The sequence below is a fragment of the Alnus glutinosa genome, chromosome 11 (assembly GCF_958979055.1).
Source record: "Alnus glutinosa chromosome 11, dhAlnGlut1.1, whole genome shotgun sequence".
In the NCBI taxonomy this organism is placed as follows: Eukaryota; Viridiplantae; Streptophyta; class Magnoliopsida; order Fagales; family Betulaceae; genus Alnus; species Alnus glutinosa.
In genome coordinates, this window is record NC_084896.1 from 22,028,395 (window position 1) to 22,055,826 (window position 27,432).

Genomic DNA, 27,432 nt, shown 5'->3' on the forward strand with positions numbered 1-27,432 from the left:
GTCATTAGCCAAAATCAAAATCAAAATGATATAAAGAAAGGAATTAGATACAAAGAAATCCATCTATATATGCTCTTTCAGAGAGTGTTGAAAGTGCTCTGGCAAGGCAAAAAATAAGTAAGGTATAAACAAATTTAAGGGTAAAAGAAAGGGAGGCCTGGTATATTTTGTTGATGGGCGCCACCAATGGAATCTCCACACGCAGGCAAGCAGGTGAAGGAGTACCCCTTATAAAAACATGCAACCATAGTTGGGTAGGGCTGTAAACGAGTTGAGCTCGAACGAGTATTGCCTGTTTAAACTTAGCTCATTTAGATTTTTCACAAATTCGAGCTCGGCGAGCTCGAGCCGAGCTTATGACAAGTACTAAAATTCGAGCTCGGCTCGGCTCACCAAGGAGAATTCCTTGTGCGAGCTTGCTTGGCTCAGCTAATTAAGAATGTATAGAAATTTTTAAAAAAATTCTTTAACTTAAATAACTCATCTTCCCAACCGTCTAATGCGACAAATTGAATTAAATAATATGGATAACTTCACAAAAGAGTATTGAATTATACACCATTTTGAGATAAGGGTACTGAACCAACAAACGTCTCAAATTGAGGTATCCACGCTTCCATATGTCTCACTTAAGGGTACTCCATTAGGATTTGCTGTTAATCCCGCCAAAATTCCCAAAATACCAATGTTTTTTTTTTTAATAAAAAAAAATTATAAAAAATTTTATAGATTCAGGCATGAGTATTTTTGTAAATTTCATTAAATTTTGACTAACACCTAAATCTTAGCATTTTTTTTTTCCTAAAAAAAAAAGATAGGGTATTTTAGATACTCTGTTAGGATTTAACAGCAAATCATAACGGAATACCCTAAAGTGAGACGTTTGAAAATGTGGATACTACAGTTTGAGACGTTTGCTAGTTCAATACCCTTGTCTCAAAACAGCGTATAATTCAATACTTTTTTGTAAAGTTATCCCTAAATAATATTAGTTTAAACTTCTCAACCATTAAATTGAGGGCAATTTTGTAATTAAAACTCAAAGTTACTTTTGTTGGCATGCGTGATGACACATATGAGCTCTCTACAAAAGGAGAGGATTGCATCCCTTTTTACAAATTACTCGGGTAAGGAAATCTCCTTGCTCTTTTCATGTGGGACAACCGAAGCCTTAGCTCAATAAGAGAGGCTTGCATTATTTTTATAGATTATTTAGGTGAGGAATTCTTCTTAATTTTTTCATGTGGAACAATCGAACAAGTTAACTATGCTTGTGAGGGATGTGTGTTTGCTTTTATTTTATTGGTGTGAGACACTTATAAGCAAGAAAATACAAGAAAAATCCAAAAGAGTTAAGTCTTAACATTAGCAAAAAAAAAAAAAGTTCAATATACATCGGTAATATATGAAATTGACTTGGATAAAAAGAAACCTTTTTTTTAATATTATATTAACCAATTCTCTCTCTCTCTCTCTCCATATATATATATATATATATAAGTCAATTAACTAGCTGGTTAACTAAGTTTAATACACGCAATACATTAGTTAAAGTATAAATAATTGTACATTACATGAATAGATTCTTAATATTTTAAGTATAAAATAATTACTGTTAACGTTAAATGTCCGTGTGAGACAGTGATAACAAGAGATGGGCTATTTAGTGTTTTCTAAGGTGGGAATGAAAAATGTAGGATACGAGTTATATTTAACCAAAACGCAACCATAACCGTGTTTTAACTTTTGAATGTTTTTACTACTTTCTTTGCTCTATTTATTTATGCATCGGGCCAAGAACATTGTTTAGTGTTTTATGGGGCGGGACAACTTCTTGTCTACTTTAATGAAAATTATGGCAATGGTGGTGTAACTTGACAACTTGAATTGATGAAAAACCCAAAAAGAAAAGAAAAGAAAAGAAAAGGGAGTAGCCCTCGAGCCACCCTTGGACTATGAGGTGGTCACGTGACCACCCCCACGGGTTTGGGGTGGCTTGCAAGCCACCCACATCCTGCTCTAGGTGGCCTGCGAGCCACCCCAAATGGGGTCGGGAGTAGCGCGTGGCCACCCCCCATCAGCCCTTTTCTTTTTTATAAAATAAATAAATTTTAAAGCTTTTAATATTTAGGTTTAATATATTAATTTTTTTTTTTTTATTAAGAGTAACGCATGTTGTCATTTTATTGATGCTAACATGACACACTAACGGAATCTGTAAAGTGTTTTGACGAAATTTGACTGTAATAACTAAATTATTATTTTACCATATCCCGAAGACCTTTGAATTATTTTTTATACAGCAAGAAACGATTTGTAAATTAGGCCAACCACATAGATTGATTTTTAATTTTTCTCAAATTATAATATAAAATGTGAAATAAGAAAAAAGTTAAGAGAGAGAGAGAGAGAGAGAGAGAGAGAGAGAGATTTGAGGTGCTTCGGCATGTAATGGGTGGCAAACAGGGCAAGGTGTGCCAAATAATGTAAGATGAAGTGTGCTAAACAAGACAACCTAAAAAGAAAAATATTGAGGCAACCTAAAACGGAAAATATAAATTTATTCTTTTAACACATAGATTTTCTAGAGCAAATCAGGTTTTTATTATTTTTTTTAATTTTCTCAACTTTGATAAGTCATTCATATGTAAGAATTTTGTTTGTATCTATAACTTTATATTCTCAAAGCATGTAATTATGATTTTGCAGGGCTTTATGTTTTGTGATGTAATTGCTTTATGCTTATAATCTTTGATTAATGAAATACTCCGATCTTTCATTAAATAAATAAATAAAATTCATCCATCTTAAATTAGTGTGATTTCTTGTTTGGCCCTATTCTCTCTAACTATGAAAAGCCATAATTCTAACCCTAAATATTTATTAATCGAGTGACCGGTACGCACATGCCTTAATTTCCTTTCCTTTCATTCCCCGGGTATTCCACTATAACGGCTGGGCCATGGACCACAAATTAAGTCCAGCTTTGACTCTTTGCTCCATGTTTAAGCCCAAAAATGACTTTTTCAATAAAAAAAAAATTTCAACGGTTCAGATTATTGTTATTTTTTTTCTTCATTGTAAAGTTAGAATTAACTCTGAATCGTTGATCTAAAAAAAAAAAAAAACTCTGAATCGTTGAAAATAATTACAACATATTTGCTGTATTTTATTTATTATTTTTTTATGGCATTTTAATCATATTATTGAAGGAGAAAAAGAAACTAATAATAATGCTAATTGTCAACTTCTTAGGTCCCATGCTCTTTCAAAGAACTCTTTAAGTGGTACGTAGATTTAAAATTCCAAGAAAATATACAATTTTTTTTTCTTTCTAAGCAAATAGGGGAAAATGTTAGATGAGATAAAAATGCTTTTCAATAACAAACTTAAAATGAAAAATACAGTGTAGGAAATAGAACTAAATAAAGAAATTGGTTAAAAAATGACATGGTCCTCTTTGAAGGGATGCATAAGTGGTAACTAAAACTAAGCCAAGCGGAATAAAACCCATTAGCAAGCAATTGAAACGACAACCAAGCGGATGCCCGTGAATGATAAGCACTTACGATTTCTGAAATGAATCTAACGAAGAGAAGAACCGATTTCCGGTACGTAGCGAAAGTATCTATAATAAGATCAAACCACAAAAGCACAATAACAACCCCCCCTTCCAAAAAAAATATATAGAATAGCAAAAAGAAAAACAATGAAATTCATAAAAATAACAGCAAAAAACACTCAAAAACAGCATCATTGACAAAAGAAAGTAGCAATATAGACCATACTATGATAAACTGCCTAATCTCTATTATGAAATGTCAAAATCTAGATTCACAAGAAACCATAATGGTAACCATTAAATCATCATTTATCTTAAAAGTTTAAACTAATTGGAAGATATAAGTTTAATCATTTAATCAATACTTTAACACTCCCACTCACATGCGGGCTAAAATTTCATTTTTAATAGGTGAAGCCCTACAAGTGAAATATTTAATTAAAATGAAAGGTAAATGAAAAAGGCAAAATTAAATTATCACCTATCACAAGAGCTTAAAAAAAATAATAAAAAAAATAAAAATAAAAAACTTAAACTTAACCGTTCAATAAGTACTTTAACCGTAATTTTATTATAAAAATTTGCATCCGACAACCACGGTCAAAGTTGATGGCGTCCCAGTTTAACAGAATATCAGTTTTTTTTTTTTTTTTTTTTTTTTTTTTTTTTTTTTAATAAGTAGAAAGAAAGAAACAACAAATTAAGGAACTAAAAAAGTAGAGGTGGAAGCCTTTCCAAAACAGGTAGGAGAAGGTCCAGACAAGAAAGAAAGAGTGGGAATGCAGCCAGAAAAACTTCTGGTTGCGGCCCAATTTGCCACATAATGGGCACAGAAGTTTGCACTTCGGTTTACGTGACTAGCCAGCCAAGTAGATGAAGAAGGAATCATGGATAAAGCCTCAGAGATGATAGGAGCAATACGCCAGTCTTGTGTATGATCCGGTTTCTGAATAGCCAAAGTTACAGTGAGAGAGTCACCTTCTAAAATAAAAGAAGAGAGCTGTAAAGATAAGGCCAGACGAACAGCCAGAAGAGCAGCAGTAGCTTCCCCATAAACAGCAGTGCATGGAGGGCTAATAAGTGATGAGCACTGTATAATAGAACCCGAAGAATCCCGACAGACTGCAGCTTGAGCAGAAAAAGAATCCCTGATAACAGTATCATAATTAATCTTGTAAAAAGAAGCACAGGGTTTCAACCAAGGAGCAGGGGATGAACGTTTTGAAGACCAGGCAGAATATCGGTTTTTAAAAGTTGTGTTTGGGTGTTTGTCCCTCTCATTTGTTTTATAATATAACGTATATAATTGGCCATTTGCTATACTCTTTATTCTATGGTCATCCATCAATCACCCACGTCCAAAAACTTGGCCATCACATTTGCCTTTCACCTTCCTGACCAAATCTAATAACAGTGACTTTTTTTTTTCTTTTTTTCTTGATTTATGGTAGACCTTTTATGACCTATTCATGCTATCAAATTTAAGGGTATTAGATGAGCCAAGCTGCTCGTAAACTCGGTTCGAATTGGCTCGTTTAAACTCGATTTGGTCTTAATTCGAAAAATAAATGAGTTGTTCGTGAACACAATAATTTGCTCCTATCTTATATGAGACATATTCGTATAAATTCGGCTCGAATAAAGCTCATGAGTTCGGCTTGTATAAGTTCAATTCGAATTGTTAGCTCGCTCATGTGCCGAATTCGAACAACCCTTCAAAACTCAGTTCAAGCTCGAGCTCTTATTCTATTTAGTGGAGCCGAATCCAGCAACTTTAAACTCAGCTCGGCTCGGCTTGAATACAGCCGAGAGTGTCAATTATTAATTCTCAGATTTATATATTCATGTTGTCAAGCAGAAGGCAACATCAATGGAATGTAGTCTATGAGTTTTACAATTTCAAAGTATTCATTTAAGCTCTCTCTTCTCTTCAGTTTTCTTTTTAATTTCCTAGTGTGTTTTTTTTTTTTTTTTTTTTTTTTTTAATCATGGTATGGAGTGTTAAATCTTTACTAATTCTAAAAGTTTAAGCTGAGATGAAAAAATAATAATCTAAATCAATACATTAATAATTCATTTCACGTGTAGACTCAAACTATCCTTTAATAGATGGATGAAGTCCAATACATTAAATATTTAATTTTAAATGGGAGTGAATTGTGGAGTCAGTATTCGAACTCACGACCTCTGACTTTGATACCATATTAAACCACGATTTATCCCAAAAATTTAAGCTAATAGGAAAGCATAATTTTAATAATTCCATCAATACTCTAACATGGAGTATGTTGTACATTGCTAGAATAGATAACTGTGAAACTTCAAATGTGTTAGGCTTTACCAAAGTTGAAGGAAGTTTTCAAGTATGGAACTGATGAGTTTGAATTCAAAAATAATATATCAACCATTTATTTAGGGAAAAATACATAAGTTACCACCAATTTGCCGCTTAGACCACTAAACTTTAAAATGTTATACTTGACCTCTTCCAACTATCAGGTCGTTATAAATAACATCTTCAATCTGTTATTATTTGTCGAGTAATACTATATATCACCCCTTATCTTTTAAAAGCCTATGTGATGTGGTATTCCATACCATTTGATGCATGGAGAATTATTTTTTGGTTGGAAGGCCATGCCACGTAAACTTTTAAAGGACGGGAGGTAATGAATAAAATTACTTGTATTTGGCATTAAAATGAATAAAAAAATCCCTGAATGTGCGCCACTAAACACATGACTTTTTTGTACTTTTAACTTTCCAAAATGATCTTAACAATCATTAAGAACATAAACAAAACTTGGAACAAAAAAAAAAAAAAAAAAAAAAAAAAACCTTGCTATCCCTTTGTCACCTAAGAGGCGGTTTGGTCACTCCTTAATTTTTATTTTTTATTTATTTATTTTTTTTTCAGTTGTTTTATTCATTTAATAATTTTTTAAAGAAACTTCATTTATAACTCTTGATCTTTCATCACTTTTGCAAAAAGGTACCCAAACTTTAAAAAGTGTCAATTTAGGGTATCCATCTTTTAATATTTTTCAATTTCAACCATCCGTTATAATTTTTCGTTAAATTTTGTCAACATTTCCAAAATATCCCTCATTTTCTTAGAAAATATATATATATATTGCTAGGAAAATCCAAAAGAGTTTACTCTTAATACTAGAAAAAAAAAAAATTAATATACATTGTTAATATATGAAATTGACTTGGATAATAAAGAAACTTTTATATATATATAATATATATATATATATATATATATATATATTAACCAATTCTCTCTCTCTCTCTCTCTCTATATATATATATATATAAGCCAATTAACTAGCTAGTTAACTAAGTTTAATGCACGCAATACACTAGTTTAAGTATAAATAATTGTACACTACATGACTAGATTCTTAATATTTTAAGTATAAGATATTTACAGTTAAAATTAAATGTCCGTGTGAGACAGTGACACCAAGAGGTGGGCTGTTTAGTGTAATAGTGTATTCTAAGGTGGGAATGAAAAATGTGGGATAGGAGTGGAATTTAACCAAAACGCAACCATATCGCGTTTTGACTTTTGAATGTTTTTACTACTTTCTTTGCTCTACTTTTTTTCTTTTTTTTTTTTTTGAAGGGAAAGGTATGACTTTCCATTAATCAATATCAGAGCAAACAATATCCACAATAGCAGAGGGACAAACACCTAACCATACTCTACTACTGAACTGGGAGACAGCAAGTTTAGCTAAACAGTGCGCAGCTTTGTTCCCCTCACGCCCCACATGCGCAATTTTCCAGTGAAGGAAAGAGGAAAGCAGAGCCCGAGCGTCCGAAATTAAGTCACCGTAAGAGACACAACAATCCCCTGAGTTCCCCAAAGCTAGCACCACTTCACGAGAATCCCCTTCAATAACAATAAAGGAAAACCCCCTTTCTCTGGCAAATTCCACTGCCCTTCTCGCTCCAAAAGCTTCAGCCACAGAAGGATTCTGAATGTAAGGAAGCGCTGTGCATAATGCTGCCCTCACCTCGCCCAACTCGTCCCTAGCGATAATGCCCACACCCATCCGATTCTGCCAAACATCCAGGGCAGCGTCCCAATTTAACTTGATGAATTCGGCATCTGGTTTGCTCCACCGCGAAATAGCTCTAGAGCTTTCATTCTCCTGATTTGGGACCTCCTCGAAGGATTTCCGAAAATCTCCCAGCAAATCTTTAGCACCTTTCACCAAAATAGAGGGGGACGATATAGAGCCCCCAAAAACCATCAGATTTCTCCTCAGCCAAATCTTGTGGGCTACAATCACAGCAAGCTCCATCTCCTCCGAGTCTAATCTGTCACAAAGATAGCAAAAGATGCCGAAAAAATTATCCTCCATCACCACACTTTTGTTGATAGACCTCCCACAACAACTCCATATGGCTTGGGCAGCAGGGCACCGCCATAACACATGGCTCGTCGATTCCTCATCCACACCACATAGCGGACAAACAGGTGCGGAACCACCTTTCTTTTGAAAAGGTTTTTATTAGTAGGGAGAATTTCATTGCAGGCTCGCCATAGAAAAAGAGTTACTGACCTTGGGACTTTAATTTTCCAGAGGTGTTGCCAGTAAGGGTTGGACTGAGAAGCCGAGGACGATTCCCCAGCAATCCGAGCACGGCGCTCCATCTCCAAGTGATAGGCGCTACGGACTGAGAAAGAACCCAACTTCGTACTTGCCCAAATAAGTCTATCCTCCTGGGTTCTGGGGCAAATCGAGAGGCTGCAAATTTTATCAACCGTCTCCTGTGAGAATATTTGCTCAATAAGAGGTATGTCCCACCAGTTTGTGCTCCGATTAATAATTTCCGCAACCTTAGCATCTGTGGATAGAACCCTAACGGGGTCTTGAATTTTGTGATAAGTAGAGGTAGGGATCCACCTATCTTTCCAAATTTTGATCTTCTCCCCATTTCCAACCCTCCACATTAGACCTTCTTCTAACAACGATTTTGCCTGTGAAATGCTCCTCCAAGCATACGAAGGTCTTTTCCCCAATTCTGAGTTCATAAAATCCGCCTCCGGATGATACTTGTCTCTCATGACACGGGCTACCAAAGAGTCAGATTCTTTGCTCTACTTATTTATGCATTGTTCAATGTTCACACTGTTTAGTGTTTTATGGGGCAGGATAACTTCTTGTCTTCTTTAATGAAAATAAAAGAAAAGGGGTCCAACCCTGGCCCATGGGGTGGCCACCTGGCCACCTACAACCTGCTCTTAGTGGCCAGCAAGTCACCCCAAATGGGATCGCACCCCTGTTAGCCATTTTCTTTTTTATAAAATAAATAAATTTTTAAGCTTTTAATATTTAGGTTTAATATATTAATATTTTTTTTTATTAAGAGTGACATGTTGTCATTTTATTAGTGCTGACGTGGCACACTAACGGAATCTATAAAGTATTTTGACGAAATTTGACGATTTGTAAATTAGGCCAACTATAGACACTGATTTTTAATTTGTCCCAAATTATAATATAAAATGTGAAATAAGAAAAAAATTAATAAAGAGAGAGAGGGGATTTGAGGTGCTTCGGCCTTGGAGGCCTAGGTCCAACGTTGCAAATGCCTAATAGGGCTACATTGAGTTTATATTGTATGTGGTTGTATTTATAGGAAGGTCTCATTTGATTTGCAGAATGAGTATTCTATTGAGAAATGAAATAGTTATTACGGGAAATAAAAGAGACTAGAAGGGAATAGTTATTCCTATTCTTTAGTTTGGTAACAACTCATATACTTTAATTGGAATTCAATCAAAATACCTAAAAAAACCCCTGCATTATTTATTTATTTTTATTTTAGAAAAAGTTTAAAAAAAGAAGAAGACGAAGAAGAAAAAATCGATGTGAGTGCCATTGGTTGAGTTTTGTGTGTTTCATTACTAAGAATATTGGTAATTGAGTTGTGCGGAATCGAATTTCATATTTTGAGTATTATATGGTTTCTATAGAACATCAAGAATTTATTTGATATTCTAGGATTTGTTTTGTTTATAATGTTTGTCGCTGTTTTTGGTTGGATTCTGTTTGGTTCCTTAGAAAATTGTGACAAAGGGAATGAAAAGGTCCATAGGGCGTGAGACATTCTGAGTCTCATGTGGTTTCTATTGAAGTTGAGAATTAGCCCAAATTATTTGGCATTAGTTGCATCTCTAATATTATTTATGAATTTGTGTTTTGAATTGAGCTCTATTTGATTAGCAGGAAATTTGAGGGAAAAGGGAAGGGAAGGAATTGCATATTTTAAGGAAATTGAAAATTAGCTTGATGTTTTTGAGGTACCGTAAGTGTTGGGTTTTTTTCTTTTTTCTTTTTTCTTTTTTTTTAAAAAAAGGAGAGAAAATTAAAAATAATTAGTGTTTTTTTTTTTCGGAAAACGTAGTCTATTCCTTTAGGAATAGCTATTTTTCTCATTTTTTTTAGAGGAATAAGTATTCATCTTCGTAAGGGAATAGTTATTCCAATGAAAATAACTATTACAAGGAATAAATCCATACCAAACAAGAAAAAATCATTTCATTTCAATAATCTATTTCACGAACGAAACGAGGCTTAAATGTAATGTGTGGCAAACAAGGCAAGGTGTGCCAAATAATGTAAGATGAAGTGTGCTAAGCAAGACAACCAAATAAGAAAAATATTGAGGCAACCTAAAACAGAAAATATAAATTTATTCTTTTAACAAATAGATTTTCTAGAGCAAATAAGGTTTTTATTATTTTTTTTAATTTTCACAATTTTGATAAGTCATTCATCTGTAAGAATTTTGTTTGTATCTTTATAGCATGTGGTTATGATTTTGCAGGACTTTATATTTTGTGATGTAAAAAATTTATGGTCGGGATCTTTGATCAATGAAATACTCAAATCTTTTGTTTAAAAAAAAAAAAAAAAAGGTCATCCAATCTTAATTAAATAAGTGTGATTTCTTGTTTGGCCCCTATACTCTCTAACTATGAAAAGCCATAATTCTAACCCTAAATATTTATTAATCGAGTGACTGGTACCCACGTGCCTTAATTTCCTTTCATTTCCCGTGTATTCCACTATAACTACTGGGCCATGGACCACAAATTAGGTCCAGCTTTGACTCTTTGCTCCATGTTTAGCCCAAAAATGACTTTTTCAGTAAAAAAAAAAAAAAAATCAACGGTTCAGATTAATTTTTTTTTTCTTCATTGTAAAGTTAGAATTAACTCTGAATCGTTGAAAATAATTACAACATATTTGCTGTATTTTTTTTTTTTATGGCACTTTAATCATATTATTGAACAAGAAAAAGAAACTAATAATAATGCTACGTTTTGATTTATTATGCATAAAGTATGCAAATTGTCAACTTCTTAGGTCCCATGCTCTTTCAAAGAACTCTTTAAGTGGTACGTAGACTTAAAATTTCAAGAAAATATACAATTTTTTTTTCCAAGTAAATAGGGGAAAATGTTAGATGAGATAAAAATACCGAAAAATGGATAGGCTTTTCAATAACAAACTTAAAATAAAAAATATGGTGTAGGAAATAGAACTACATAGTAAGAAATTGGTTAAAAAATGATTTGGTCCTTTTTTAAGGGCCGCATAAAGCGGTAACTAAAGCTAAGCCAAGCGGAATAAAACCCATTAGCAAGCAATTGAAATGACAACCAAGCAGATGCCCGTGAATGATAAGCAATTACGATTTCTGAAACGAATCTAACGAAGAGAAGAACCGATTTCCGGTACGTAGCGAAAGTATCTATAACAAGATCAAACCACAAAAGCGCAATAAGACTAAAACCCAACAAAAAGAAGAAGAAAAAAAAAATACAGAATAGCAAAATATAACAACAAAATTCAAAAAAATAACAACAAAAAACACAACAAAACAGCATCATTGACAAAAGAAAGTAGCAATATGGACCATACTCTGATGAACTGCCTAATCTCTATTATGAAATGTCAAAATCTAGATTCATAAGAAACCATAGCGGTTATTTTTAAATTATCATTTATCTTAAAAGTTTTAGCTAATTGGAAAATATAAATTTAATCATTTAATTAATATTTTAACATTTCCTCTCACATGCGAGCTAAAATTTCATTTTTAATAGGTAAAACTCTCTACGTGAAATATTTAATTGAAATAAGAAATAAATAAAGAAGACAAAGTTAAATCTTTACCTATCACAAGAGTTTAAACTAATAGAAGAAGATAAACTTAACCATTTAATAAGTAGTTTAACCGTTATTTTATTATAAAAAATTGCATCCAACAACCACGGTCAAAGTTGATGGCCTCACAGTTTAACAGAATATCAGTTTTTAAAAGTTGTGTTTGGGTGCTTGTCCCTCTCATTTGTTTTGTAATATAATGTATATAATTGGCCATTTGCTATACCCTTTATTCTATGGTCATCCATCAATCACCCACATCCAAAAACTTGGCCATCACATTTGCCAAACACTTTCCTGACCAAATCTAATAACAGTGACGTTTTCTTTTTTCTTTTTCTTTTTTTTTTTCTTCTTGATTTATGGTAGAACTTTTATGACCTATTCATGCTATCAAATTTAGGGTATTAGATGAGTCAAGCTACTCGTAAACACGGTTTGAATTGGCTCGCTTAAACTTGATTTGGTCTTGATTCGAAAAATAAATGAGCTGTTCGTGAACACAATAATTTGCTCCTATATTAAATAAGACATATTCGTATAAACTCGGATTGGCTCGCCTCGGAAAAAGTTCGTGAGTTTGGTTTGTATAAGGTCAATTCGAATTGTTAGCTCGCTCGTGTGCTGAATTCGAACAACCCTTCAAAACTCGGCTCAAGCTCGAGCTCTTATTCTATTTATTCGAGCCGAATCCAGCTACCCCAAACTTAGCTCGGCTAAGCTTAAATACAGCCGAGAGTGTCAATTATTAATTCTCAGACTTATATATTCATGTTGTCAAGCAGAAGGCAACATCAATGGAATGTAGTCTATGAGTTTTGCAATTTCAAAGTATTCATTTAAGCTCTCTTTTCTCTTCGGTTTTCTTTTTAATTTCCTAGTCAGTTTTTTTTTTTTTTTTTTTTTTTTTTTTTTTTTAAATCATGGTATGGAATGTTAAATCATTAATAATTCCAAAAGTTTAAGCCGAGAAGAAAAAAACAATAATCTAAATCAATACATTAATAATTCATTTCATGTGTAGACTCAAACTTCCCTTTAATAGATGGATGGAGTTCAATACTTGAAATATTTAATTTTGAGTAATGATTCATTGCCACATTTTTATACAACTTTTCACCACCTTACTTATGTAGCAAGGTGGTCCCCCACCTTATTTTATTTTTAAAACTCAGAAAGTAGTAGGGGACCACCTTGCCACATAGAAAATGTGGTGAAAAGTTGTACAAAAATGTGGCAATGAATCATTACTCTTTAATTTTAAATGGGAGTGAATTGTGGAGTCAGTATTCGAACTCACAACCTCTGACTTTGATATAATATTAAACCATGATTTATCCCAAAAATTTAAGCTAATAGGAAAGGATAATTTTAATAATTTCATCAATACTCTAACATGGAGTATGTTGTACATTGCTAAAATAGATAGGAAAATGATAGATTTACAACACCACCACAACAATTGCACAACACTCCCTCACATGGGGTACAACCCAGTGTGTGGGGCTCACTCCCATGTGAGGGGGTGTTGTACAATTGTTGTACCGGTGAAGTGTAGGAATCAAACCCCAAATAGATAACTGTGAAACTTCAAATGTGTTAGGGTTTACCAAAGTTGAAGGAAGTTTCCAAGTATGGAATTGATGAGTTTGAATTCAAAATTAATATATCAACCATTTATTTAGGGAAAAATACATAAGTTACCACCAATTTGCCGCTTAGACCACTAAACTTTAAAATGTTATACTTGACCTCTTCCAACTATCAGGTCGTTATAAATAACATCTTCGATCTGTTATTATTTGTCGAGTAATACTATACATCACCCCTTATCTTCCAAAAGCCTATGTGATGTGGTATCCCATACCATTTGATGCATGGAGAATTATTTTTTGGTTGGAAGACCATGCTACATATTCTTTTAAAGGATGGGAGGTGATGAATAAAATTACTTGTATTTGACATTAAAATGAATAAAAAAAATCCCTCAATGTGCGCCATTAAACACGACTTTTTTGTACTTTTAACTTTCCAAAATGATCTTAACAATCATTAAGAACATAAACAAAACTCAGGAAAAAAAAGAAAGAAAAACCTTGCCATCCCTTTGTCACCTAAGGGGCGGTTTGGCCACTCTTTTTTTATTTTTATAGTTGTTTTATTTGTTTAATAATTTTTTTAAAAAACTTCATTTATAACTCTTGATCTTTCATTACTTTTGCAAAAAGGTACTCAAACTTTAAAAAGTGTCAATTTAAGGTATCCATCTTTTAATTTTTTTCAATTTCAAACATCCGTTAGAATTTTCCGTTAAATTCTGTCAAAATTTTTAAAATATCCCTCATTTTTTTAAAAAAAAGAAAAATATTGCTAGGAAAATCCAAAAGGGTTTACTCTTAATACTAGCAAAAAAAAAAAAAGAGTTTAATATACATTGTTAATATATGAAATTGACTTGGATAATAAAGAAACTTAACCAATTCTCTCTCTCTCTCTCTCTCTCTCTCTCTCTATATATATATATATATAAGCCAATTAACTAGCTAGTATGGTCCGTTTGGGTATCGAATATTTCGAATGAATAATATTCTGAATCTATTTGTGAATTTCAAGGTAATGAAAATGTGTTTGGATGTTGAATATAATTCAGATTCTTTTTAAATATGTGTTTGGGTGTTAAATTTTTGAGATTGAAAAAAAATGTTTTCTAATGGTAGAAAGTGATTGAAAATAATTGAATTGTATGAAAAGTTGTGTATAATGATTGGAATTATGAAAATAAGTATTAATTTTTAGAAATTGAAAAAAAATGTTTTTTAGTAGTAAGAAATGATTGGATTGTATAAAAAATTGTAAATAATAATTGGTATGGTAAAAAATAAAATTAATAATAACAAAAATAACAAAAAAAAATTAATAAATTACTTGTCTTCCATCTCTCGGACAATAAATGAATTTTATTTGTTTCAAAATAAACCAAAAAAAGGTATGGATGGGTTTTAAAATATATTACAATAAGAGAAATAACAGAATTTTCAATTACTTTTTGACTTTAGTGTACTTGTGTGCTGTAACTTGATGGGGGAAGAAGCCAAATACGAAAATGGGATTATGCAGGAATTTGGTACATCACAGCCGTTTGAGGAGAGGGTTGAAATGTGGCGAGGAGGAAGGCTACCTGCAACGTGTACAGTGACTAGTATGGTGCTGAAACGCGTACGCTGCCAGACTTGTTTCTAGGTATTTGAATCCTCTTGTGCTACTTTTTTTGTTCGAGTTGTAGTCCCCCAAAAACTCTGAATTCTGTCGGCTATGACTTCACGCGTCAATTCATTATCTCGAAATTCAAACTAAATTCAAGTGGCAGTCGGATTTTATTCAACTTGGATCTGGATTCTGGGTTTTTGAATAAAATTCCCGTTCGAATATTGAATAATATTCGAACCAAACGCACAAACTAAGTTTAATACATGCAATACACTAGTTAAAGTATATATAATTGCACACTACATGACTAGTTTCTTAATATTTAAAGTATAAGATATTTACTGTTAACATTAAATGAATGTTTGTGTGAGACAGTTACAACAAGAGGTGGGCTGTTTAGTGTAATTGTTTTCTAAGGTGGGAATAAAAAATGTGGGATACGAGTGGAATTTAACCAAAACGCAACCATAACCGCGTTTTGACTTTTGAATGTTTTTACTACTTTCTTTGCTCTACCTATTTATGCATTGGGCCAAGAACATTGTTCAATGTTCATACAGTTTAGTGTTTTATGGGACGGGAAAACTTCTTGTCTTCTTTAATGAAAATTATGGCAATGGTGGTGTAACTAGACAACTTGTGTTGAAAAAAAAAAAAAAAAGAAGAAAAGGAAAGGGGTCCACCCCTGGCCCATGGGGTGGCCACGTGACCACTTCTATAGGCTGGGGTGGCTTACGGGCCACCCATAGCCTGCTTTAGGTGGCCCACGAGCCACTCCAAATGGGGTTGGGGGTGGCGCGTGGCCACCCCCATCAGACCTTTTCTTTTTTATAAAATAAATAAATTTTTAAGTTTTTAATATTTAGGTTTAATATATTAATAATTTTTTTTTATTAAGAGTGACACATGTTGTCATTTTATTGGAGCTGACGTGACATACTAACAGAATCTATAAAGTGTTTTGAAGATTTGTAAATTAGGCCAACAACAAAGGCTGATTTTTAATTTTTCACAAATTATAATATAAAATGTGAAATAAGAAAAAAATTAATAGAGAGAGAGGGATTTGAGGTGCTTCGGCCTTGGAGGCCTATGTCCAACGTTGCAAATGCCTAATAGGGTTACATTGAGTTTATATTGTATTGAGTTGTATTTATAATAAGGCCTCGTTTAATTTGCAGAATGAGTATTCTATTGAGAAATGAAATAGTTATTACTAGAAATAAAAAAGAGTGGAATGGAATAGTTATTCCTATTCTTTAGTTTGGTAACAACCCATATACTTTAATTGGAAATCCAATCAAAATTACTAAAAAAAACCATGCATTATTATTATTATTATTATTATTTTAAAAAAAAGAAGAAGAAAAAACTGATGTGAGTGCCATTGGTTGAGTTCTGTGTGTTTTATTACTGAGAATATTGGTAATTGAGTTGTGCGGAATCGAATTTCATATTTTGAGTATTGTATGGTTTCTATGGAAGTTGAGAATTAGCTCAAATTAGTTGGCATTAGTTGCATCTCTATTATTATTTATGAATTTGTGTTTTGGATTGAGCTCTATTTGATTAGCAGGAAATTTGAGGGAAAAGGGAAAGGAGGGAATTGCATATTTTAAGTAAATTGAAAATTAGCTTGATGTTTTTGAGGTACCGTAAATGTTGGTTTTTTTTTTTTTTTTTTTTTTTTTTTTTCTTTTAAAAAAAATATAAGAAAATTAAAAATAATTAGTGATTTTTTTTTTTTTGAAAAATATAGTTTATTCCTCTCATTTTTAAGAGAAATAGATATTCTTATTTGTAAATGAATAGTTATTCTAATGGAAATAATTATTCTCCATAAGAATAGTCATTCCATTCTAAGAATTTATTCTGCGAACCAAACGAGGCCTAAATGTAATCCGTGACGAACAAGGCAAGGTGTGCCAAATAATGTAAGATGAAGTGTGCTAAACAAGACAACCTAATAAGAAAAATAGTGAGGCAACCTAAAACGGAAAATATAAATTTATTCTTTTAACACATAGATTTTCTAGAGCAAATTAGGTTTTTTTTTTTTTTTTTTTTTAATTTTCACAGCTTTGATAAGTCATCCATTTGTAAGAATTTTGTTTGTATCTATGACTTTGTATCCTCATAGCATGTGGCTATAATTTTGCAGAGGTTTATGTTTTGTGATGTAAGAGCTTTATGCTCGTGATCTTTGATCAATGAAATACTCAGATATTTGTTAAAAAAAAAAAAGAAAAAGAAGTCGGTCATCCATCTTAATTAAATAAGTGTGATTTCTTGTTTGGCTCCTATACTCTCTAAGACTCTAACTATGAAAAGCCATAATTCTAACCCTAAATATTTATTAATGAGAAAAGTACACATAATTCTCTCAAACTACCACTCAATTGTCAATGTACCCCATAAACTATCAATTGTGTCAATGTCCCTCCCTAAACTACAAAGAAATGTCAATGTCCCCCCTAAGACCAACAAAAAGACAAAAATGATCCTAATTTTTTTTGAAGAAGACAAAAATGTACTCATAAATTCAAAAAATTAAAACTAAAACTAAAAAACTTAAAAAAACTTAAAAATAAATTAAATAAAAAACTAAAAAATAAATATTTTAAAAATAAATAAATAAAAAACAATTTTTTTTTTAAAAAAAAAAAGCAAACAAAAAAATAACTGAGATTTATTTTATTTTATTTTTTTAAAAAAAAACAAATGAAAAAAAAAACCAGTTTTTATTAAATTAAAAAACGAAAAAGAACAATTTTTTTTTTAAAGAAAAAAAATGAAAAACGAAAAAACAAAAAATAACTGAAATTTATTTATTTTTTTAAAAAAAAACAAATGAAAAAAAAACCCAGTTTTTATTAAATTAAAAAACAAAAAAGAACAATTTTTTTGAAAGAAAAAAAAACGAAAAAACAAAAAATAACTGAAATTTATTTATTTATTTTTTAAAAATAAAACAAATGAAAAAAAAAAACCTGTTTTTATTAAATTAAAAGAAAAACGAAAAAGAACTATTTTTTTTTTAAAAGAAAAAAACTGAAAATTATTATTATTATTATTTTTTGAATAAATTTGTGTTATTTTATATTTTTTTAATAAGTTTTTTTAGTTTTTGTTTTATTTTAATAATTTTATGAAGGGCATTTTTGTCATTAGGGGGATATTGACATTTTCTGGTAGTTTAAGGGGGGAGATTGACACAATTGGTAGTTTGGGGGGTACAATGACAATGATATGATAGTTTGAGGGGGTTATGTGTACTTTTCCCTTTATTAATCGAGTGGCTGGTACCACGTGCCTTAATTTCCTTTCATTTCCCGGGTATTCCACTATAACGGCTGGGCCATGGACCACAAATTAGGTCCAGCTTTGACTCTTTGCTCCATGTTTAGCCCAAATGCGTTGCATCTTACGGAAAGTCCAACCTTCCATGACTTCTCTGGAACCTTAGCATTATGAAGCTTAAAAACAAGCAAAAATGACTTTTTTTCCATAAAAAAAAAAAATTTCAACGGTTCAGAATTTTTTATTTTTTTTTTCATCGTAAAGTTAGAATTAACTCTGAATTGTTGAAAAAAATTACAACATATTTACTGTAATTTTTTTTTTTACGGCACTTAAACCAAATAATCATTATTGAACGAGAAAAAGAAACTAATAATAATGCTATGTTTTGATTTATTTTGCATAAAATATGCAAATTGTCAACTTCTTAGGTCCATGCTCTTTCAAAGAACTCTTTAAAGTGGTACATAGAATTCCAAGAAAATATACATTTTTTTTTTCTTTTTTCTAAGCAAATGGGGGGAAAAATGTTAGATTAGATAAAAATACTGAAAAATGAGTGGGCTTTTTGGTAACAAACTTAAAATGAAAAATAAAGGGTAGGAAATAGAACTAAATAGTAAGAAAGTGGTTAAAAATTGACCTGATCCTCTTCGAAGGACTGCATAAAGCGGTAACTAAAGCTAAGCCAAGCGGAATAGCACTCATTAACAAGCAATTGAAACGACAATCAAGTGAGTACCGGTGAATGATAAGCACTTATGATTTTCGAAACAAATCTAACAAAGAGAAGAACCGATCTCCGATAATCAAAGTATCCATAACAAGATCAAACTGCAAAAGCACAATGAGACTAAAACCAAAAAAAAAAATACAGAATAGCGAAAAATGACAATAAAATTTAGAAAAATAACAGCAAAAAAAATAACAAAACACTCTAAAACAGCAGCATCGACAAAAGAAAGCAGCAATATAGACCATACTATGATGAACTACCTAATCTCTATTAATATGAAATGTCCAAATCTAGATTCATAAGAAACCATAGTGGTTACAGTTAAATTATCATTTATCTCAAAAGTTTAAACAGATATAAAGATGTAAATTTAATCATTTAATCAATACTTTAATATTTTTTCTAACGTGCGAGCTAAAATTTTATTTTTAATAGGTGATGTCTAACACGTAAAATATTTAATTGAAATAATTAGTAAATGAAAAAAATAGAGTTAAATCATTACCTATCACGAAAACTTTAATAATAGAAAAACATAAACTTAATTATTTAATAAGTACTTTAACCGTTATTTTATTGTAAAAATTAGCATCAAACAACCTCGATCGTCAAAGTTGATGGCCTCCCAGCTTAACAGAAAATCAGTTTTTAAAAGTTGTACGTCCCTCTCATTTGTTTTGTAATATAAGTAATTGGCCATTTGCTTTACTCCGTCAATCACCCACATGGGCCACCTTCCACCTTCCTGACAAAATCTAGTAATAGTGACCTTTTTTTTTTTTTTTTTTTTTTTTTTGATTTATGGTATAATTTTTTACGACCTATTCATGCAGCCAAATTATAGGTGTTAGATGAGTCCAGTTGCTCATGAACTCAGTTCGAATTGGCTTGCTCAAACTCGATTCGAAAAATAAATGAGCTGTTCATGAACACAATAATCTGCTCTTATATTAAATGAGACATATTCGTATAAATTCGGCTCTCGTGAGCTCGGCTTATATAAGTTTGACTCGACTTGTTTGGCTTAAATCATTAGCTCGCTCGTGTGTTGAATTCGAAAAACACTTTAAAACTCGACTTGAGCTCGAATCAGCTCTTATTTTATGTATTCGAGCTGAATCCAACAGCCCTAAGCTTAGTTTGGCTCGACTCAAATACATGGGTAATCAGAGTCATCGGTTAATAGGGTTGCCGTTTCTAGAGCCAGTTATTGAATTTCAATAACCAGGGACCCCGGAACCAGTTCTTGGTTATTGGCCAATAGCCGGGAACCGGCTCCGAGTTTACGCCCCTACTTTTAACTTTCCAAAATACTCTTAATAATCATTAAGAACATAAACAAAACTTGAAAAAAAATAAAAATAAAAAATAAAAAAAAACCTTGCCATCCCTTTGTTGCCTCAAGGGGCAGTTTGGCCACTCCTTAATTTTTTTTTAGTTATTTTATTTGTTTAATAATTTTTAAGGACATTTTAGAAAGTAAAAATGGAAGAAGAAAAAAAAGTAACATGCGGCGCACACGAGAGATTTTCCCTCCGTACTAAAATAAAATGTTAATAAATTGAGGATGTTATACGTAACGAAATGGTAGTTAAAGAGAGTCAAAGTGTTACATTTTAAAGTTTAATAGCCTAAATGTGAAAGCGGGATATTTTGGAAATTTTGAGCAAAGTATATACCCTCACTGTCTTTTTATTATTTATTTAATTCTACTACATAAGGTGATAAGGTGAGACCCAAATTATCTAACCAAAATACACTATCATGACATATGAAATAAATAATCCAACAAATAAATTTCAATTTACCCTCGAGGCCAATTGACCACATTATCAACTTCTTGTGGAAATGCTCTTTCTTTCAAGCTTCCCAACGGTTATTAATCACTAGGATGGTGACACGTTGCTGCCACGAAGAAGTTAGTCAACATCGGTGGCCGTAGTCATCCATGCTTTACTTCTTCGCCACGTGACACACCGCCATTCTTCTTTCTACTCGATCCCCATGACTAAATTAACAAAATTATGGAGATCTTCCTACATTGAAGTCAAAGATGTCTCCCTATGATATCATCCTCACAAAAGCAAATCAAGTTCTTTACAAATATTGATGATTCTTTTTGGCGGTGGGGGTGGGGAACAAACAAAACCAACCACCCATGTTGGAAAAAATGTTTCATGCTTCTTGTCTTGTTGGGAAATTAGCATGGAAGTAAATCTGGCCTACTTTTAAGTATTGTTAAGACCTGGGAACGGCCCGAACTTGACATGCTGTATATTGACAAATAATTTTAAAAAAAACACGACAGTATTATGGGTTGAATATGAAGAGATTCTTTGAACTCAAATTAGAAGAAATTTATATCTATATTTTAAATACTAATTTTGGGCATCGATTAAGAGATTCAAATGGTTATCACATCGAGCAAGGAGTGGTATAGAGAATCAAAAATCTCCGAGTGTAACTATAATATAATGAGTAACGCTACAAATATTTACAAGTATTCTATAAAATAAACGTGGCAGGGTTTTAGTAGCGCTTGTTAAAAATTAAAAAAAAAAAAATCTAATAATTACAAGACCTTATCAAATCAACTTTAAAAATATTTATAAATTTTTTTTTTATGTAGTATATAGCATTACTCTGTCATAATATGTTGATATTACATCATTTAATTTATTTTTTATTTTTTTTTTAAAAAAAGCTATTAAACTTGTCTTTGTGATTTGACCTTGTGACAAATAAAATCTTGAAATGTTAAAATAAATAAATAAATAAATAAATAATTCAATGTGATACGCATGCACTTGTGTAACAAATAAATCCCAAATTGATCCTCAATTAAAATATTATAAAAAGAAAATAAAATTTTGTCAAACAACCGACTCTCATGTTCATATTGCTTTTTTGTCATTCAACTCTTTTTTTGAGTAATTTATTATTATTATTTTGTCTTATCATTTGCTGTTCATGAATTTCCAACAAGAAATTATATTAAGATATTAAAAATGACGACCAAAATTAGGAAATACTACCCAACTTTGCGTGCGAAAATTCTCCTCTTCTGCTCTTCACATGCGTAACTCTTCTCCCACTTTTAGTCAAACTTTCAAGCCGTCCTCGTGCTAATCAAGTCTACCCCCTGTCTTCCATTTCCATTTCCATTTCCATGTCCTCTTACTACAACACTGACAAATTCTAGAACCACCGCCACCCATCCCTACTCTTTCACCGGCATGTCGGCCAATCAATTTTTCCGGCAGCTGTTTGCCTTTCTATTCATTTTCAGCCTGATATCTTTCTCCAAATCCGACGAGCTCCAGCCGCTTCTAGAATTCAAGTTTGCTCTGCAAAGTTCAAATACCAATGTTTTCAGCTCGTGGACACAAGATAACTCCGTATGCAGCTTCACTGGGATAGTATGCAATTCCAATGGACTTGTCACGGAAATCAATCTCCCCGAACAAAAGCTATCTGGGATTCTTCCATTTGATTCAATATGCAAGCTTCAGGCGCTGGAGAAACTCTCTCTGGGGAAGAATTTTTTGCACGGTGGAATCTCTGAGGACGTGAAGAATTGTACTAGTTTGCAACAGTTAGACTTGGGTGTGAATTTGTTTTCTGGGGAAGTGCCTGATTTGTCTTCTTTAAGCCAATTGAAGCTATTGAGTTTAAACAACAGTGGGTTTTCTGGGCTATTTCCATGGAAATCATTGGAAAATCTTACGAGTCTCACTTTCTTGAGCCTCGGCGACATTGTCTTTCAGAAAAGTCCTTTCCCTATGGAGGTCTTGAAGCTTGATAAATTGTACTGGCTTTACCTCTCGAACTGCAGCCTCGAAGGACGAATTCCAGAGGGTCTAGGAAATCTTACTCAGCTCAGAAATCTCGAGCTTTCCTGGAACCGATTTTCCGGTGAAATCCCCGGCGATATTGTAAAACTCACGAATCTTCGGCAACTCGAGCTTTACAAAAATTTCTTGACCGGGAAACTGCCGGCGGGATTTCGAAATCTTACGAGTCTTGTAAATCTTGATGTGAGTACTAACAACCTCCAAGGCAATATTTCTGAGGTGAGATTCTTGACGAACATTGCTTCTTTAAATCTCTATGAAAACCAGTTCACAGGGGAGATTCCTGAAGAGCTCGGGGAGTTGAAGAGCCTTGTGTATTTCTCACTCTACAGGAACGAGTTTACCGGCACTCTTCCTCAGAAGCTCGGCTCCGGCTCGGACCTTCTTTACATTGATGTATCGGAGAATTTTTTGACAGGTCCTATACCGCCTGACATGTGCAAGAGTGGCAAAATGATTAAACTGCTTCTGCTACAGAACAGGTTCACCGGTGGAATCCCAGAAAACTACGCGAATTGCTCGTCTTTGGAACGGATACGAGTAAATAACAATTCCCTTTCCGGTGTTATTCCGGCGGGGATATGGAGCTTACCCAACTTAACCATAATTGATGTTACTATGAATGATTTTGAAGGTCCCGTCTCATCCAATATCGGAGAAGGAAAATCTCTTGCACAATTACTTCTTGCTAACAATCGCTTCTCTGGTGAATTACCCTTGTCGATTTCCGAAGCTTCGTCGTTGGTCTCCGTGATGCTCAGTTCAAATCAATTCTCCGGTCAAATCCCGGCAACAATCGGTGGATTGAGGAAACTAAACAGTCTTTATTTAGACGGTAACATGTTTTCTGGGATTATACCGGAGTCATTAGGCTCATGTGTTTCCCTGTCCGACATAAACCTCTTTGGGAATTTACTGTCGGGCAACATTCCGGCAAGTCTCGGAAATTTGCCTACTCTCAACTCGTTGAACTTGTCAAATAACAAACTTTCCGGTGAAATTCCGACCAGTTTGTCATTACTGAGATTGAGCCTTCTTGACCTGTCAAACAACCAGTTGGCCGGCCCAATACCCGCGTCTCTGGCCATCCAAGCCTTCCACAACAGCTTCAATGGAAATCCAGGCTTATGCAGTCAGAATTTCGAGCATTTCCAGCCATGTTCATCACGTTCCAGCACACAGAGCCACCTCCGGACACTGATACTCTGTTTTACTGCCGGAGCTTTGATTCTGTTCGCTTCGCTAGCATGTTTCCTATGCGTTAAGCTAAGACCCAATAATCTTGAAACTCCATTGAAGCCTAATTCTTGGGATATGAAGCAGTATCGCGTGCTAAGCTTCACAGAGAAAGAGATCATCGGCGCCATCAAAACAGAGAATCAGATTGGGAAAGGAGGGTCAGGGAATGTTTACAAGGCTGTACTAGCTGATGGGAAAGAGCTTGCTGTGAAGCACATTTGGATATCGGATTCGAGTGGCCGGAAAAATTGCCAGAGCAGCTCTGCTATGCTGACAAAAAGGAAGTTCCGGTCATCAGAGTATGAAGCAGAGGTGGCCACATTGAGCTCAGTGAGGCATGTGAACGTGGTGGATCTCTACTGCAGCATCACCAGCGAGGACAGCAATCTACTGGTTTACGAGTACTTGCCTAATGGGAGCTTGTGGGATCGGCTCCATACATGTAAGAAGATTGAGATGGGATGGGAGGTGAGGTATTTGATTGCCTTGGGGGCTGCAAGGGGATTGGAGTATCTTCACCATGGATGTGATAGACCAGTGATTCACCGTGATGTGAAATCCAGTAATATTTTGCTGGATGGGGATTGGAAGCCAAAGATTGCTGATTTTGGGTTAGCTAAGATTTTGCAGGCTGATGGTGTAGGGGATTGGACCCACGTCATTGCTGGGACACTTGGATACATGGCTCCTGGTAAGTTCCTTCTCCTTTGTTTGATTTTTTGTCTTGTTATTGGTGGCAATTTGTGTTTCGCATGCCGTGTTTGGGTTATGTCGAAGTATAAGTATAAGACTACATAAGTTAACAATAATCTAACCTACTTAATTAAATGGGCTATACCTTTCAACTCTAACCCGCTAATTTCGTATTGAGTTTGCGGTTGTGTAAAAAACTGTGGGTCCTAGATTTTTCCAAAGATCAAAATGAATAGGAAAGATAAGGGAAAGGTAAAAATGCTCAAGAAACAAGCTAGATTGTTGAGGAAATTGGTATCCTTTTTCTGAGAAGATAGTAGTTTAATGAGCAGTGTGACAATTTTTCTTTGCAGTTTTTGGTGTATCATGAAATCCAAGGGGATGCAAAGCTAATTAACTGGATCAGCTTAGGATGACTAATATGATTGGAAATTGCTAAAAACACAGTAGCTCTAACATTGATTAAGTTGCTGCTTGTCATATGAAAATTAATTGTTTTCCTTTTTATTTTGGTGGGTGAAGAATATGCATACACATACAAGGTGAATGAGAAGAGTGATGTCTACAGCTTTGGGGTAGTGTTAATGGAGCTGGTGACAGGAAAGAGGCCGATTGAGCGAGAGTTTGGAGAGAACAAGGACATAGTCTGCTGGGTAAACAGCAAAATGAATAGCAGAGAGAGTTTGCTTGGCCTGGTGGACTCAATCATCTCAGAGGCTCTAAAGGAAGATGCAATGAAGGTGTTGAAAATAGCCATCCACTGCACAGCAAAAATTCCAAGTCTAAGACCCTCCATGAGAATAGTAGTTCAGATGCTAGAAGAGGCTGAGCCATGCAAACTTACAGACATTGTTATCAACAAAGAATCCCCAGATAGTTCGAATCAGAGATTGAAGAACACTGGCATGATCCGAGCCCTTGAATTTGAAGGTTAAACTTCATAAGAAATTGATTCTCCTTGCTGTAAAAACGAAGAGAGAATTTCGGAATAGTAGTACAGATGTATCATTTTCATCTCTGCTCATAAGATTCTGCAGAGAGACTTTAGATTGTATTGTATACACAATAATTAAGCTAGTTGTTTCGTCATCAAGGTGTTTCCTGCTTCTATTTGATTAGCAAAGTTCAACTCAAACTTCTTGCTTTTGTCCAAACTCAAGAAATTAGCTTCTTAAAGTCATGATTCCCCAACCTACATGGACTTTCACATGTTACAAACATTTTTTCAAGGAAAAATTATAATTTAGCCCTCAAACTACCAGCCGTTTTGCAAATAGCCCACAAATTGTCGACGCTTGGATTCTGGCTCTCCAAATTACCAAAAAGTTTTAAAAAGACAAATTTTGTCGAAATATGCCTATAATACCCATGTCATATGTCATTTTTCAATTAAACAATTAAAAAACTAAAAAAAAAAAAAACTAAAATTTATTATGATTTTTTTTTTTTTTTTTTTTTTTTAAAAAAAAAAAAAAGGCCACACCACCCCGAAAATGGATCAAAGGGTGGCTTAAAAGCCACCCCCAATGCCCACAGAGTGGCGAGCGGCCACCCCCCTTCCCAAGGGGGGTGGCTGCCACCACCATTTTTCTTTTTTCTTTATTCTTATTTTAAAAAATAAAAGAAATAAAACTTTAGTTTTATTTTAATTATTTTTAAAATAAAAAATGACACGTGACATGGGTATTATAGGCATATTTCGACAAAATTGGCATTTTTAAAACTTTTTGGTAGTTTGGGGGACCAGAGTCCAAACGTTGGCAATTCGTGGAGCTACTTCCAAAACGGCTGGCAGTTTGCGAGGCTAAATTTTAATTTTTCATTTTTCTAGTAATTAATATGGTAGTAAAAAACATATGTTAATGATAGATAATCGTGACAGATAGAAATTGAAACTGGTGCAAAGCACAAATCTGATGCATGAAAGATTTTAAGCAAGAATCTTCTCTCATTTTGTTCACAACATGTGAAAAATTAATTATTGAGAATGAAACACATACCTCCTCTACAGTTGATGCCCTAAATGAGAATAAGAGTATGAGTAAGTATATTCAACAGATTGTTATACGACTGTCATATAACTGTAATGACATGACAGTAAAAATCAATGTTTGATTTTTTTTTTTTTACAAGTTCTGATCCAATGATTTATTTTTACTGTCACATTATCTAGTTGTTTAGCAATTGCATAACAATCTATTAAATAGTATTACTCGTAAGAATATAGTGTTGTGTGTGGGAGGAGTCTTTTTCTCTCTACCCTAATTCACAAATGGTGATAATGGAATTCAATGGGCCAATTCCATTTTTATATATGATAAGAGTATGAGCGTCCTCAAGTACCTACAAATGGCCCAACGCATTATGAGCCCAAAAAAGAATGACTATGCTGGCCCACTCAGAAACTAAATATATACAATAATGAACAATGCAACCTCGCACTAGTATGGTATGGAATATACTTAAGAGAACTTTTTTGTTTTATTCTCTTGCACATATCTGTATAAGAGATGTGCAAATCTACTATTGAATATGTAGGATTACATGTGGATTCTACAAATTCAATGGTGGATTTACAAAAGAGATGTGTAAGAAAACGACATCAAACACATCTCTATAACTAATTTCACATTAATAGTGAAC

At 33.3% G+C, this 27,432-nt stretch overlaps 2 protein-coding genes across 2 annotated transcripts; one reads left to right on the forward strand and one right to left on the reverse strand.

Moving 5' to 3' along the window:
• Nucleotides 1-7,215: 7,215 nt before the first annotated feature.
• LOC133881222 (uncharacterized) lies at nucleotides 7,216-8,648 on the reverse strand. The gene is made up of 2 exons (XM_062320160.1): nucleotides 8,143-8,648; nucleotides 7,216-7,897 (listed from the first exon to the last, which is right to left on the reverse strand). Exons 1-2 carry the CDS (start codon nucleotides 8,646-8,648, stop codon nucleotides 7,216-7,218), a joined length of 1,188 nt encoding a protein of 395 aa, XP_062176144.1.
• Nucleotides 8,649-22,089: 13,441 nt separating this feature from the next.
• LOC133881655 (receptor-like protein kinase 7) lies at nucleotides 22,090-25,878 on the forward strand. The gene is made up of 2 exons (XM_062320635.1): nucleotides 22,090-24,787; nucleotides 25,312-25,878. The coding sequence occupies exons 1-2, from the start codon at nucleotides 22,240-22,242 to the stop codon at nucleotides 25,722-25,724; spliced, it is 2,961 nt and encodes a 986-aa protein (XP_062176619.1). The 5' UTR covers nucleotides 22,090-22,239; the 3' UTR covers nucleotides 25,725-25,878.
• The last annotated feature ends 1,554 nt before the right edge of the window (nucleotides 25,879-27,432 follow it).